Below are 15,449 nucleotides of genomic sequence, written 5' to 3' on the forward strand. Positions count from 1 at the left end.
TTTGCATACAAAAAAGAGTGACTTCAGAAATATACATAACATTACGACCTAGGATTTTTATTTTTTTCTAAAAAAAAAAAAAAAAAGTCAACAAAAAATGTATGCTCAAGACATACGGGCCCTTTATCTGCTTGGCCTGCCAAATTCGTCCAACGTTGTATTTTGTTCATTTGTAAAAACAGCGGATAAAAACCATTGCATTAGCAGTAAGCATGCTTTATTTTAAGACGACGTTTTATTTGGGTGCGTCGTGTAGAATGTGGTTCGTGTATGCAAATTCAGCCCGCAGGAGGGATCCGAGTGAACACGTAGGAAAACTGACAAGGCCTTGCCAAATCACTTCCCTGCCTTGGAATGACGTCTGACGGGGACTTTGCAGTTATATTTAGCGCCTATATATAGTGGAGTCGCCCCCTAGACTTTGTTGACTCGAGTCTGCAGCAGGGCAGCCGCACGGCAGCTTGTTCTCAAACACACCACGTGACTCAAATATTAACTTTGTATACTTTGTCTTTCTTAAAATACACACTGCTTTTTATAACAAGCAGGAAAAGATTTCCAACGACCATCATTTCGCGGGGCGGTATTGAACGATATAACGTGATTGTTGTTATACATTTCGCATGACTAAAAACATGCGATTTTAATTGAAATTCCATTATAGTGGTTGTAATCACGATAGATGGGCCCTGAAGAGGTGTGGGACAAAGTGAACTCACCAGCGATGCTTTGTGGGTAAAGTGCGTCTCGGTATCCGCCCATATTCGCCAAAAGGAGGCCAACCTGAGCAACTAGGCCGGCGGACGCTGGAGCAAATGGAAAGTTCAATCGATTAATTTGCTCACTTGTTTTTGCCCGATCCCGCGTGCTTGTGACGCCAAGTGGACGGGTTTCATGCGGGCCTTTCATTGTGGAGCAGGCAATGCAGACATCGTGTAAAACGAGAGGACGATCAGCTTGACTCAGTTTGTCGCCACTTCAGACGCGGAACTCCATTCGTTTAAAGGTAAGACAAACGGGGACGAGACATATAGTTGGCGTCTTTTACAGTTTATTGACATGTGAGATGCACATTCTTAACTTATGGTTCAATGCGTAAATAGTGGTCAGGTTGTGTGGTGTTGTTTGTGAAGTAGGATCTCTTTTCATTGTAAACACAAACTACGCCCAGTTGTGAACCTACGAGTGTCGGCCCTGCAATGCAGCCCTTTCGGCTAGCTTATCAATGGTAGCGTCGAACTTTGCAACCCCCACTTTAATCCCAATAAATGACATTGATTTTCAGACACAGCAGGCATAGACAGTCGCTTTTCACCACTTGTTTTTGGCAATGACTCTGTAAACGAACGTCAATGTAGTTTTAAGGTCGTGGGTTAGCTCCGAAGCTAGCCTAGCTTTTAGCATACTGTAGCCTGGTTGTCACCGGGTTCGGAGGTTTTTACTCCACCAACCTGGCAACCCTGCTCAGGCTCTCGGTGTACCTTGAAGTCAAATTCCTTTGGACGTTCGAAACCTAGTTTGGGTTCCAAGCTTGAGCTTCGACGTGGCAAATACGTTACTTAAGTTAGTTGTTAGTTACTATTAGTCGGACGATCAGATCCGATGTAACAAAATAATGTAGAGAGAAGATTGTCAGAAGGGCGTTACTTTAGCAAATACGTATGCCGACGTGTGTATACAATACAAGTGCTAATGTGAAGTATTACACATGATGGCTGGACTTTTGAGAACTTTCCAATACCAATTGATATTTTAAGTTGAAGTTATACAACCAGTAATCATTTTGTAAGCTGCTACTTAAGGCATCACAGCAAACGACAGTATTTTGTGCTATGTTTTTACTTCTACACCGGTTGTCACGTGTATGGTGAAAAAAATATATAGTGCCATGAAAATAATTTACTTTATTTCATCCGTCCATCTCCTATCATGATCGTATTTGCGTCTCAATGCTTAAGTTTAGTCATGTAATGAGGATTTCTATCTTGTCGGCATTTTACTAAAGGCGTAACCTAGGAATGGAATTTTGCCTACAGAACCTGAACTTGGATCACAGGCAGTTGCCATATAAACACGATAACGAGCGCAATAGGCATACATTTATTGCAATAGCCCCTCTTCTCAAGTAAGTGTGCATCTTCTTGATGATGTCTTCATGATGATAATGACTCTGGGGAAAAATTGACAGACGGTTCTACATAAAGTGGGAAGCGTAGTGTTACGTTATGCTTCCAAGAGTATTGTTGGTTTTGATTCACATTGCAATTGAGCAAACGTCATGCAACTTGGTTATTTATGCAATACTAGGGGATAGCTAAAATAACCGCTTTCTGATGATATGCTTTTCTTTGCTGCTGCAGGTGAATCATGACAGAATATAAGCTGGTTGTGGTGGGAGCTGGTGGCGTTGGCAAGAGCGCACTGACCATTCAGCTCATCCAGAATCACTTTGTAGATGAATATGACCCCACCATTGAGGTAAGTACGTGTACACACATAGATATGCATTTTTAGTGTATGAATAGATGTATTTTCATTCTTATTCCGGCCTCCACATTGTGTGTATTTTAGTATGAGCGCAATGATAACCTCTGGAAGTGTAGTTCTGACATGTTCTTCAAGTTGAAGTGTTAAAGACGCCAAACAGGTTTTAATGTCCTTGTCATGTCTTCCAGCTTTCTTAGAGGCTGACCATATTTAGAAAGTGTTGTCACGGAACCAAAATTTTGACTTTGATACTATACCTGTATAAAGTTCCTCGATACCAGTACCAAAACTGTGCCTCGTAACACATTTAAAAATTAGCAGAGGTTGCAAAAAATAAAACTGGCTTTTTTTTTAATGAATACAAAATATTATGATATGCGTGTCAGAATATAACAATTTAAGCATAACCAACTTGTTAACAATTTAATATGAGCACACATAAACATTGTGAACCACTCTTGAACACCTGCCTGTTCTATTAGTGTTATGTCTACTTTAATGCAGTACTGAGTGGGTGATGATCATTTTCATGGCCAGATATGCAGCTACATAACCTGTATGATGTTTGGGCAAAGAGTTAGCCCCTTCTGATGTGAAGAGTGGATGTTGTTTTGTTTAAATAATTATTTTATTTAAATGATGAAATTAATGCCTTAATCGCCTGCATTCATTTATTTCATGTCTGTTTTCGACGAATGATAGAAATAAGTCGCTGGCGCATGCTCGATTCTCTCATTTAGCACACCAATGCTGATTACAACAGCAGTGCTCCTTATGATTGACAATCAGGTTGAGAGTTTGAACTGGTCAGAAGTGTGGTTACATTTGTCAAAGATTCATACTGGTGACAATGCTGGTGTCTTTGCCACGAGCGCATACAGTCATTAAAATGTAAAGGGGAAAAACATCTCCCCTCACTGAGTTAAAGTACCGGATTGATAAATAGTACCATACTAATCTTAACGATAACAACCCCTAATCATTTGCCATTATATATATATATATATATATTACGAAAACGCATGCCCGTCGTCCATTTTGTTGTCTTATGAAGCTCTTATTGATCGATTTGGTGGCTTTCTCCTGTTTCAGGACTCTTACAGAAAACAAGTGGTGATTGATGGGGAGACGTGTCTACTGGACATCCTGGACACTGCAGGTCAGGAGGAGTACAGCGCCATGAGAGATCAGTATATGAGAACAGGGGAGGGCTTCCTCTGTGTCTTTGCCATCAACAACACCAAGTCCTTTGAGGATATTCACCACTACAGGTACAAAGATCATCCTTTGAGGTGGACGTGTTATGGAAAATTGAGGATAAGCTGTTCAGATGATGGATGGACTTCACCTGTCATGTGGCGCCCACCCCCGATTGTCTCACAATAATCCCATTTTGTCCATTTTGTCCATGGTGTCATTCTGAAATGGGCGCCGCTCTGGACAAAATGGGATGGCTGTGAGTGTCAAAAATATAGTTAGTGCTATTACATCAAACCTTCTCTCTGTTTACATTGTTATTGGAAACGGGGAGACAATAGTAATTTGATAACAAACCCCAAGTGTGCAAAGCTTTTACTGAATCAAAATAAATGTCGTTATTCCAGAGAACAAATAAAGCGGGTGAAAGACTCCGAGGATGTCCCCATGGTGCTGGTGGGCAACAAGTGTGATCTCCCGTCCCGGACAGTGGACACCAAGCAGGCTCAGGACTTAGCACGAAGCTACGGCATTCCCTTCATTGAGACCTCAGCAAAAACCAGACAGGTATGAGTCCAGGCAGGTACACATGTATGCACGTGAGCCTTTTCAGTGCAGTTTATTTTAACCAGTTGTAGTTATCTACGTCTTTTCTCATATGGTCCTCCTCACTTAGGTGTATTTCACAAGTTTGCCTTGGTTTATCAGCAACGTTGCTTTTACAGTGTGGTGTAAAAGTGTTTGATAAATTATCCCCCCCCCCCTTTTTTTTTTTTTTTTTTTTTTTGCACTTTTGTAATACTTGTATACCAACTTTACGATTTCACAGACAGCACAAGCAAATATAAAGTGCAGTATCTTTTATTGTTCCAATTCACGTACAGCAAGTCGTCGAGGTCCTGAAGGAGGAAAACCATGCCATACATATTCATTTTGCACCAGATTTAAAAAGACAGGTTTGCGTTTTCTTTATGGGGCTTTCCCTCCTAATTAGACAAATTGTAGAACTTTTAGATGTTTCAATGCCATCTAGTGGTGAACTAATATAATATGACCTATTGTTGAAGCACAGTATGTGAAGTATGTGCACTATGGTGCCTCAGAGATGATCTGACACAAGGGCGCAAAAAAGAAAAGTGTCGGTATTCCGGATGAATTGAAAGTTCATTCGTCACGCTATACTAATGCCATGGAACTGCGTGATGAATATGTGTGATTAGTCAAGTCAAGTCAAGTTTATTTGTATAGCCCTAAATCACAAGCAGTCTCAAAGGGCTTTACATAGACAAAAATTGACAATTATTCTCAAAGCATCCCCTGATCTTAAGCTCCCAATGCAAATGCGGGCCTCATGCAAAGCGGCCCATTTTATCGCCCACTGTAACTGATCAATGTCAGTAATTTATCTTTGAATGAGGTTCAGGGTAATTGATTGTAGTAACAACAACTGGGTGTTGGAATACTTCCCATGGTTTCATTGGTTTCATCTGATGAAGAAAATGTTGTGATTGGTGACTGAGTGAGCCGGTTCCTTGATTGGTCGCTCTGATTTGTTCTGTTATGGTGGAATCAACATGATTTACTTTCCGATTTCCGCATCAGTTCTGCACAAGTTCACTAATGCAATTTCCCCCACAAGGTGATGCTGTTTCACTCCACCTTTTGATATCTCTGCTTTCAAAGCCTGCTTTGCCTTGGGTTGTTTTCCTTGCGTAGATTTCTGGAACAATGAATTTCCCTTGTGGATGATCAAACCTTTCAAGCAGACAGACATTAAGACTACAATGAACAATGTTCTTGAATTAAGTTAAAAACTTGAATGATAAAAAAAACATGATGCATACGTATGATACAAATATTTTATGTATAGTCACATGACTTAAACAATGTATTGTCATGCTAAAAGTTAGAAGGGGTAAATAAAATGGAAGATAACCACAATCAGAAGGAGGTAAGTTTTCCCAGTTAACTTGCATAGAACTTGAGTTGACTGCTGGTTGAGCCACCCGAAGCCTCCTTTCCACCGTTTGTGTCCATACGCTGTATGAAGCTGTTCAACGTGCTTTGGTCACTACTGAGGGAAGTTGTGTCTCATGCTGCAGAGAGTGGAAGATGCCTTTTACACTCTGGTACGGGAGATCAGGCAGTACCGCCTCAATAGGCTCAGCAAGGAAGAAAAGACTCCGCGCTGTGTCAAGCTTAAAAAGTGTGTTGTGATGTGAATGGGGTAAGTGTCAGCAGCCTCAACCCTCCGCCCCCCCACCAGCTTTTCTGTTTGTGCGTTCCAACTGGATGGTGGAGACTAAGGCGAAGTGGTGTTTGATTCTCCGTGATTTCTACTGGGGCTGTGGTGAGGTGCTAACAGGCGTCCGTATCTCTGTGTCATGGCTTAATGTAATCTAAAGTTGGTGTCACTCTGACTTGGTGTAGTTGAATTTTCTTCTCTCGCTTGTATACTCTTGGTCCAATCTGGGGCACACTGGTTTTTCAATTATTTCCACACACTCGCTGGCTGTGACATTACAGTAGGTACATGTGCACAAGCTAATGAAATAATCAAACCACACGACATCCATCCATCCATCCCTACATATTAACATGTCTTAGGGATGTTGGGAGGGGAGACTGGAGGAGCCTGAGAAATTTCATCAAGTGATAGCAGCACATGCCCAAGGGAAAAGCCAAGAGTGGAACCGCAGGTGTGCTCCACCGCATGCTCTGCTGTGCATGAAATAAAAGATGGACTGATGGATGGATCAAAAGTGAGCCTTTTCTTTTTAAAGGTTGAATATTGGACACATTTCTTGTATTGGCTTTCTTGGGTTGGACAGCTGTATCTAATTTTGTGGCACGAAATAGGATAGTAATTACGGTTGCAGCGGATTATTTCAATCGAGTAATCCGTCAGTTGTTTTTGATCAATGAAAAACAATCAGAGAGAAAATCCATCTCTTTGTCCATAAACGGCGCATTAAAAATTGGCAAGTTAAAAACTGATTGATGACTGGATGATGCCTCGCAATTCAAAAGTCATAAATTCCAATTCCAAAATTCAAACTAGAGAGTTTTTGTTATGGCTACCACAAACTTGGGGATGGTGCCATTAGGTTGAAGGCAATATGGTAGCCTTAACATTTTTGGCGTTTTAAAATCAACCCAAAAAGAAAGGCATTGTTTTTATTATTGTTGATGTCATTTTGATGACTGATCTTGCCAGCCCTCGTTTGCATATTCTGCCTGTGCCTGCGTGGGTTTTCTCCAAGTATTCATCTTTCCACCCAGATTAAAAAAACAAAACATGCATAGTAGGTCATCAAGGACTCTAAATTCATTATAAAATTCATTGCCAACACTTGCGTTTGTTGATTCGTTGTTGCAGCCCTAATGGTGATTATACACGTGCACACCAGCAAATATACAAAAGAAACACTCTTTGACCAAAAATAAGTCCAAATTTCTTTATATTATACTAAAAGAGGAATATGATTTTGCCATACCTTCTACATTGTAGCAGGGAGATTCACAAAGCTTTGAATGTAATATGAACATTTTCCATTATTACAAATGATGGCATGATAAATTCACATTTAGGTTTTGATTCATATGTATCATTTAAGCCACAATTTATTCCATTGCGGAGCAAAAGGTCTGGCCAAGCTACTCGTGTGCAAGAAAGTAACATCATTGCGCTGAAATCAACACATTGAAAGATGTCTGTGCTCTGAAGCCAACCTGGATAATTAATGGAGATCACTCTGAATTTGGGACTCAATCCTTGGCTGAGATCTTTCTGGGAGGGAGGTGTGTTGTGGCTGCGACGAGAAGTTGGCTCACGTCTCGTGAGTGGAGGTCAAAGCGCGTGATTGTTTTTTGTTACTTTTCCCTGCTGACACAAATTCCTCTTGGTAATTCCCCTTTTTTTCCTCCTGTCAACCTGAAGGCACTGCACAATTATTACATTAACACTGTTCTCACCAAAAGGTAGCTGCATTTACGCTGATATTGTTTATTCCCCATGGAATAAAAACATAATTTCCTGTACATAGACTACTCACAACAATTTAAGGATATTCCACTTCCAGGTGAAATTGTAGTTTGAAGCTAAAATTTACGATAACCTTTAAGGTGAACTTCATTGGACAGTCTCTGTTTCGGTACTTTTTGCGCAAGTTGAGAAACAGAAACTGGAAGAGTCACAGAAAAGCATCAAAGTGGATGTCCTTGGATGTTTATTTTTTGATTCATGCTTCATACTTGCTTGTTGGAAATTTTGCTGTTTAGCTCCTTGTTGTAATGTTCCAATACAAGTTTAGCTAGCTCCAAATTGAAGATTTTAATCCCGCGGGAAATGGTCCACTCCCCTTTCTTGTGGACATCTGTCAATTCATTCAGAAGAGTTTCGATCAGTTCAAATGGATTCACATTTTATTTCTTGAAAGTAACTGCAGCTACTTTTTGTGAAATTGGAGAGGAAATGATTGACCTTTCCATTTAACCATTAGCAATAATAAAATTGCCCTTGAATTGTGTCGCTGTGTCTGATGTCACAGTAGTAACCTTCTTTGCTTTGTTCTTGCAGGGAGTCGACGACGCCTTTTACACGTTAGTACGAGAAATCCGCAAGCATAAGGAGAAGATGAGCAAGGAGGGCAAAAAGAAGAAAAAGAAGTCCAAGACAAAGTGCACACTCATGTGAAAAATCCGAAAAAGAAACTATGTTGAACAGAGAAAGTAATACATTTTGTACATCACACTAAATTATTAGCCTCTTTCTCAATACCCTCTGTAACCAATACTAAAGCTGACCCACTTTGTCTGCCTTCTTATTCTTTGCTACATGGACACCAATAAGCTTTATTTCTTGTATAGTGGCAGTTGCTCACACGCATTGGTTTGATTATTATGGGTGATGTTGATTTAACAAGGCCCCGCCTCGCCCCGCCCCCCCGGTTGTTGGTAAATTATGTCACAGCACATGCCTGTCAACCTTTTCCATGATAATTGAGTCTTTTCAGCCATAGGTTTTTGTCATGGCATGCCAAAGAACGACAATTGGTCCCTCGTATGTGCTATTTTCACTGATATGTATGCATGATGATGAACTCCTTTACTAGTCTTCAAAAGTTCTAACAAGTTAAAATAGCAATTAATGATTTGTTTGTATTTTGTGGGGAGTGGCCTCTTTGTATTTTCTTTTTGCATGCATGCATTTTTCCTCAGAGGACATGCATAAAGTGTGTGGTTGATTGGATGGGCAAGTCAAGATCAAGTCTTCAGTAATGTTTACGTTGTTGTTCGTACATGACTAATTTTACGATCCTTGTTAGATCTGTGCTTTATTTGCTGGGTTTTACACAAAAGTAACACATTTCCTATGTGCTGTTGTTTATATGTTAAAAGGTTTGATTGTAGGAATTTTTCCTCGCAATGTTTTTTTTCCCCTCCCCCCCAAGCAGTCAAAGGCAGACATAATGTGTAGGACCACTTTTTTTTTTTTTTTTTAAATCACGAGGTTCTCATTGTTTTTAGGTAAAATGAGATTTTGCATATCCCAATATATCCTCTTCAGACCTAAAGATTAGAAATACTATTAAAAGCGACCAGGCAGTGTTCTTTGTGGTTGTGAGCGGTAGAATGCAGCTTTCTTATATGCTGCTTGTTTTCAGGTTTTCCTTTAAAGGATTTAGTCCCTTCAAAGTGTTCCAATGATTTCAGACTACTTTAGAAAGAAGTTATCCAGCAAAGTAATTGCTCACTTTTTGTGACAAAGTTGTTTGACTCATGATGTAAGTGATGCTAAGTTGTAAATGAGGCACAACTTGCCATAAAATTAGCCTCTTTTGGGCAATATTGTTTAAAAAAAAAAAAAAGTACAAACTTCTCTTGTGGGTCAGCTTATATTTTGCCTTTCCCATGTTTGATTTGAGCTGATTTCCCTTTAGCAGATGGGTCTGCCTTCCAGGTTTGCATCAGATTCCGTGTAGATGGCAGGGAGACTAAAGACGTTTCGATTGACAGCGTGCTCAGAAAATGCACAGGAAGCTGTTTGAACATTTCAGAGTTTCAATAAGAGACCTTTGCTTTTTACAGGTGCTTTGATTCTTCATTGAGTTTGTTCCCAGAAAGCCGGTTTAATGACGGCGCCCCATTTAAAGACTTTCACAATCAGTGTTTTGCTGGTTCGAAGTTAGTGGCCCCATTATGTTTGCCAAGACGGCACGGCACAGGCCACTCAGGATGTCGCTGCACCAGTTTAAAGTTCCACTGGGGGTCAGCCTAGGCATTTTGAAGGCTTTTAAAGGTTGTCTTTTACCTGTTAAATGTTTTGTTTTGAACCCTGATTGTGTGCCAACAGCTGATTTGATTTCTCACATGAATCACTTAAACCTTGATCATATGTTATGAACCTTTGTATAGTTGTGATACTGAAAGGTGCATATTTTGTAAATTGGTGTGTGTTGTCCAGAATGTTGCTTTAATGGACTTTCTCTGTGCTTAGTGTGTGACTAGTGTGTCTGTGTCCAGGGTGAGGGGAGTGAATGAATGGCCACTTTGCAACATGTCGGGTGGTAATCTGATCTCAAATGCGTCTATTTTTTGCCATGAATCTCACCACTCCTATTTAATGTGTATTAAAGAACATCAAAAGTAAGCAGATTGTATTTTTTGAAGGTTTTCAATTATACTGTAGAATTAATTATCTGTAGGCATTTAACCAACTTGGTTGGCTAGAAATGAAAAGGATACATTTGTCAAGTATCCAAGCTTGATTGAGTTTAACTCTGAAATGCACTTCATTTCCCGCAGTACTAAAATGGTACTTGTCTTTTCATAAGCTATTGCTGACCTACGTATAAAAACAAAATAATAATGCGAAACAGATTTTTTTTTTACTATCACGTTTGGCCAGCAGGGTGCAATGTTCATGCAGTCCTGTAAGATAAATTCCCAGCCAGTGTGCAGTGGCACGTTCGTATGGCGCGGGAAGTTATCTATCATCAATTTTGTGACAATCCACATTTATTTTCTATTTAAAAATATATATATACTTCACTATCTATGCAAACCACATATATAATGGGCAGAACAATCAATTGCTCTTCCCCTGACTTAAATCCACTTTTTGTCAACCACTTTGCTGAACATGCAGCAATTTCTTTTTCCAATGAGAAATTATGTATCTTGGCTCAATAAGGGTTGGCAGACACTATAAAAAGACAAGTAGACAGACTAAAATATGGGGGTGGTGGTGGTGTGGGGGTTCTAATCACTGTTAGTTTAATACTGAATCTGAATACACGCACAACGTCGTGCCCAATAACCAATCTTCAGATAGGAGCAAAAGAGGTGGGACCCTTCACCTCCATTTGTCAAGACTGACAGATAACGATCAACTGTGGGAGGAAGCATTGACGTTTATATAACCTAGTTTCCACACTTATTTTAATAAATAGAGGTGACAAGATGCATTCTCCAATACAGGTGCCTATCCTGCTGGATCTATTTGTTATAATAAAATGCAGGAGCGATTCTAGGATCAGAGGTTTAAGGGTGCTGCATGTGGAGTTTGTGTGTCTGCGTGTGTGTGTGTGTGTGTTTGGGGGGTACGAGTGCTCATGAGCAGGAATGCTCCAAGGTCTAGAGGAAAACATCACTTTGTGGATGTTTTTGGTGAGGAATTAGCATTTTAACATTGCCATAAGCTAAAAAAGGTTTAGGATGATATGGATCCTCTAAGATGGGTGTCAAGCACATGGACTAGTATATGCTCAAACAGGCTTCAACAGTAGCCACCTGTAAAAAAAAAAAAAAATCCATGGAGTGGTGCACCAACTGGATACAGATGCAGACTTGCTGGTTCTCCTAAATTTCAATGCCACTGCCAGCCAATGCATGAATTTTGAGGGTCTGCTCTGATGGGGATATCTGGCAGAGTGCCCCTGTCAGAAGAAGCAGGAATTCAAGATGCACCTTCAAAAGGTTCTTTGATGTGCATTACAAGCACATCCAAGTGCCAAGATGAAGTGTTGCTATGGCGACCTTTACTTTAATCCGAGTATTTAGCTCACATTTATTGGCTTGGCTTGAGACAATGTCTTTGTCAGTTAACACTGGGGTTTTCAACTGGTTTTGTCCAAGGGACCACCAAGAAGCAACTCGGAGACCACTGCTTTGGTGGAAAATTTTATTTTGCATCGAAGGAAGATAGACCTATCCAGTCTATCTATTTCCATCTGTTTTGGGAATCTCAGCTATATTTGACATAATTTGAATGGGTTCACAAAATTAGCTGGAAAATAAATCAAGTCTAAATAATAAATACATTTTATTTTTAAAAGTGTTACAATTATTATCTAATTTCAATTTTGCGGAACACCTGCAATACCGCTAGAGACCGCTAGAGGACCCTGAACAAATGTAGACAACTGCCAATTCACATTTAACCCTATTGTGTTTCAAGTAAATTACATGTCACTCCATGTACAATGTTTTAAGAAACATTATATGTAGAAAAAATGTAGTAGTAATTTACTAGTAGAAAATGTCATAACTTTTCATTTTTATCTTCTTTCTTTTCACCAGTTTAAGGTATGAAATAATGGGAAGGAAGCTTTCAAGGCAATACATTTCCACTTGAACCTTTTGTATAAACAATGTGAGTAAATAGTATAGCATTACCTTCACCGTTGTCCAAATCTGGTCAATTACATATTTCTTCAGAAATAGATACTATTTGTTAGTGTCCACGTGGATGCAGTATTCTCAAGTGTTGAAAATTGCTCTTTGACTATGCAATTTCAAAGACATGCATTTTGGGGGTGGGGGTTCTGAAATGTGATGATTTTGGAGATGCAAGGATTCTACCCAATGCCGACATATTTATTGTCAAAAATCTTTAATATAATAAAAAAACACATGGAAAATGGTGTACCATATATGTCATTAAGTCCTCATGTATCTGTAGACGTTTAAGAATAAATTTGCCAGTTCAAGCAAGTGTCCCAATTGGTTCAAATGGTTGGAATAAAATAATGCGTAAGCTATCCATTGGAGTGCCGTGTTACCTTGCCCTCCAATTTGTTTGTGCACATTAATCAATCAATGGGATCAAATGTAATGGGATCTATGATTCAATCCATAGGTTCAATTGATTGGGCCAAATCCCAAAAATTAAATATAGCGTGTTCTCATAACGTGATCAATCATATGCTCCAACAAGGTGTTCAAAGGATCAGCTTTTTGTAGTCATATTTGATGAAGGGAAGGCCATGTTGCATCAGAGATGAAATCTTTTTTTCTGACACATTCCCAAGAAGTAAATGCCAAGCAGATTGTGAGCGGAGACAGTGAACACGCTTCAAACACACATACCTGCTCACACATCTATATCCTCACAGAGATGTCGTAATTAGGTTGACAGGAAAGATTTGCTCGTGAAGCAACTTTTCCACCATTCATTGTTCATTGGCATTGCTATTATAGGGATCTTATGTTTTCTTTGGTGTCATTCTTTTAAAAATAACATTGAAAGCATAATTAATTATTCAATCGGTTGTGGTATCTTGTGTTCTATATTTTTTTCATCCTTTGAAAACCTTGTTACTTAAATGACAATTGGTGATTTTGCTCAGTGCTTCCACACCAAGCAGGGAATATTGTGGGATTCTAGGGGTCCTTACAGTTTCTGCACCAGAGCACAGCTGAGTGTGAGCACTTCACAACATGCGCTCACACACATGCAATATTATTAAGTGTTACAAAACAGGTATGCTGAAAGCCTAAAATTTAAAAAGAGAAAAGTATGTGCTGGCTTCACCTTTAAATAGGACACTTGATTCAAATGCATTTTTTCCACAAAATTACAAACTCACTGACTGAATGCCAACACTACTGTTATTTCCTTTTCTACCCTTTCTTACTAATATCCCAATTTCACAGCCTTAAAATGAGATCGCATATGTATAAATGTCAGATTTGTGAGAATTTATTGAATCCACTGGTACCTTGTTTCCCATGACACAATAAAAAGATTATATATATTTATATGCATATATTGATCAGTTTTATAAATAGATATTTATAAACATAAAATCTATCTATGTTATATTATATATTTATATATATATATACATATATTTATAAAACCTGGATTAATTTTTGTAGGCACATCGCACTACTATTATTCAGTTATTCCACACCTAACTCTTTCAACCATACATTGTGCACTCGGGCACAGTCGTGCTTGACCAGAATAGGATGTTCCCCATAAAATCCAAGCTGTTTCCAAACTGTTGCGGTCAACCATAGGTCCATTACTTGTCTTTAAAGGTGCCCACCACTAATCGTGCAGCAGTGAAAAAGCAAGGCATTCTAATGAATTATGCAGTGAGGCCTTTCTCTCAGCCTGACAGTCCGAAACCAGTGCGAAGAAAATTAGAGAAGTACAAGCCAAGTGCAGCCTTTGCTGACACCTCCTCTCCACCCATCCTCCATCTCTGAAGACCCCAGGGGCCAAGGCCTGTCAGTCAAGCAGCCCTACTCACTACTGGCTACATGTTAAAATTTACGGAAAGCACCAAGGGACCTGCAGGTATCATAACATGAAGAAGAGATGCCTCAGAATCCAATCCGTGGCCCTTCGTGGTGGAGAAGATGTCATGAATGGTGTTAATTGCAAACAAGCTGTGCTGTGCATCCAATGAGGACCATTGATGTGAAACACAGAGTTGGTCTTCTTGGAATTCAAAATGAATGTTCACCGAGCTCAGTTGTTGTGAAACCCAGAATAGGTCTTCTTGGTATTCAAAATGAACGAGGTGGCACATCCCTCTTTGGCAGGCAGCTGTGTGTGTTCTTGTTCTTGTAATGAGAAACCACAGAGTTCATGTGTCTTGACGTCTACAACACAAAGACGAGACACGGTAGCGCCGTGTTATGAGCTGCCCTGGAAGAGCCAGAGAGCTGGATGAATATTCATGGTTCACTGATGAATTGTGTTCCCATTTTAAAATCACTTATGTCGCTTCTTGTATCACAAGAGCTCTTTGCCTCCGAACATTCATGGGCCACAACATAGAGGTCCCGCTTCCAACTTCCAATTATCATCTGTGATCATTAACTTGTTGTGCTGACACAAACAATGCAATTTGCCATAGCCGTTTATTTAAATGACCCTCTTCGGGAATTGCGGCAGACTGTGTTGATTGGATTTGTTTTTGTGTGCCTCGCAATCACTCATGAAATGTTTGCACACAAATGATGAACAGTGAACACGCTTTAAATGCTTTAAACACTTTGTTACATGGCGAGGTGTATGTTCATGCGTTCCACAAACCTGCATCATCAAATGCGATGGAATTAGAATGGCACCCAATTATTTTTTAATCTAGGGTCAAGGGTGAAACTTGGTGCATTAGACTTGTAGGCATGAAATGCCACACAGGCAGGATAACTGGTTTCAAAGCTCTGTTGGAACATCTCTGCAACAAGTTTGTCTGTTCAACACATGATTGCATGGATTTTCTGCACTTCTGTTTCCTCCAACATTCCAAATCATGCTAACTGAAGATACAACTACCCATAGTTTTCAATGTGAGGATAAATGTTTTTTTTTTTTTCCCTCTGTGATTGCCTGGGGACTAGTCTAGGATGTACCCAGCCTCTTGCCTAAAATCAGCTAGTACAGGCTCCAGTTACACACATGACTGAAATGTGAACAAGTGCTCTCGAAATTGCATGAATCTGTCCATATCTTCCAACAGCTA

General features: G+C 39.6%; 1 protein-coding gene across 2 annotated transcripts; it reads left to right on the forward strand.

Moving 5' to 3' along the window:
- The first annotated feature begins 477 nt into the window (after positions 1-477).
- kras (v-Ki-ras2 Kirsten rat sarcoma viral oncogene homolog) lies at positions 478-10,336 on the forward strand. 2 transcript variants are annotated; one of them, XM_037254294.1, is made up of 6 exons: positions 478-1,006; positions 2,361-2,478; positions 3,580-3,758; positions 4,092-4,251; positions 5,787-5,911; positions 8,264-10,336. In XM_037254294.1, the coding sequence occupies exons 2-5, from the start codon at positions 2,368-2,370 to the stop codon at positions 5,904-5,906; spliced, it is 570 nt and encodes a 189-aa protein (XP_037110189.1). In that variant the 5' UTR covers positions 478-1,006; positions 2,361-2,367; the 3' UTR covers positions 5,907-5,911; positions 8,264-10,336. The 2 variants fall into 2 exon arrangements, with proteins under 2 accessions (XP_037110189.1, XP_037110190.1); XM_037254295.1 differs by lacking the exon at positions 5,787-5,911 and having other exon boundaries at positions 490-1,006.
- Positions 10,337-15,449: the final 5,113 nt, after the last annotated feature.

This window comes from Syngnathus acus, chromosome 6 (genome assembly GCF_901709675.1).
Source record: "Syngnathus acus chromosome 6, fSynAcu1.2, whole genome shotgun sequence".
NCBI lineage: Eukaryota > Metazoa > Chordata > Actinopteri > Syngnathiformes > Syngnathidae > Syngnathus > Syngnathus acus.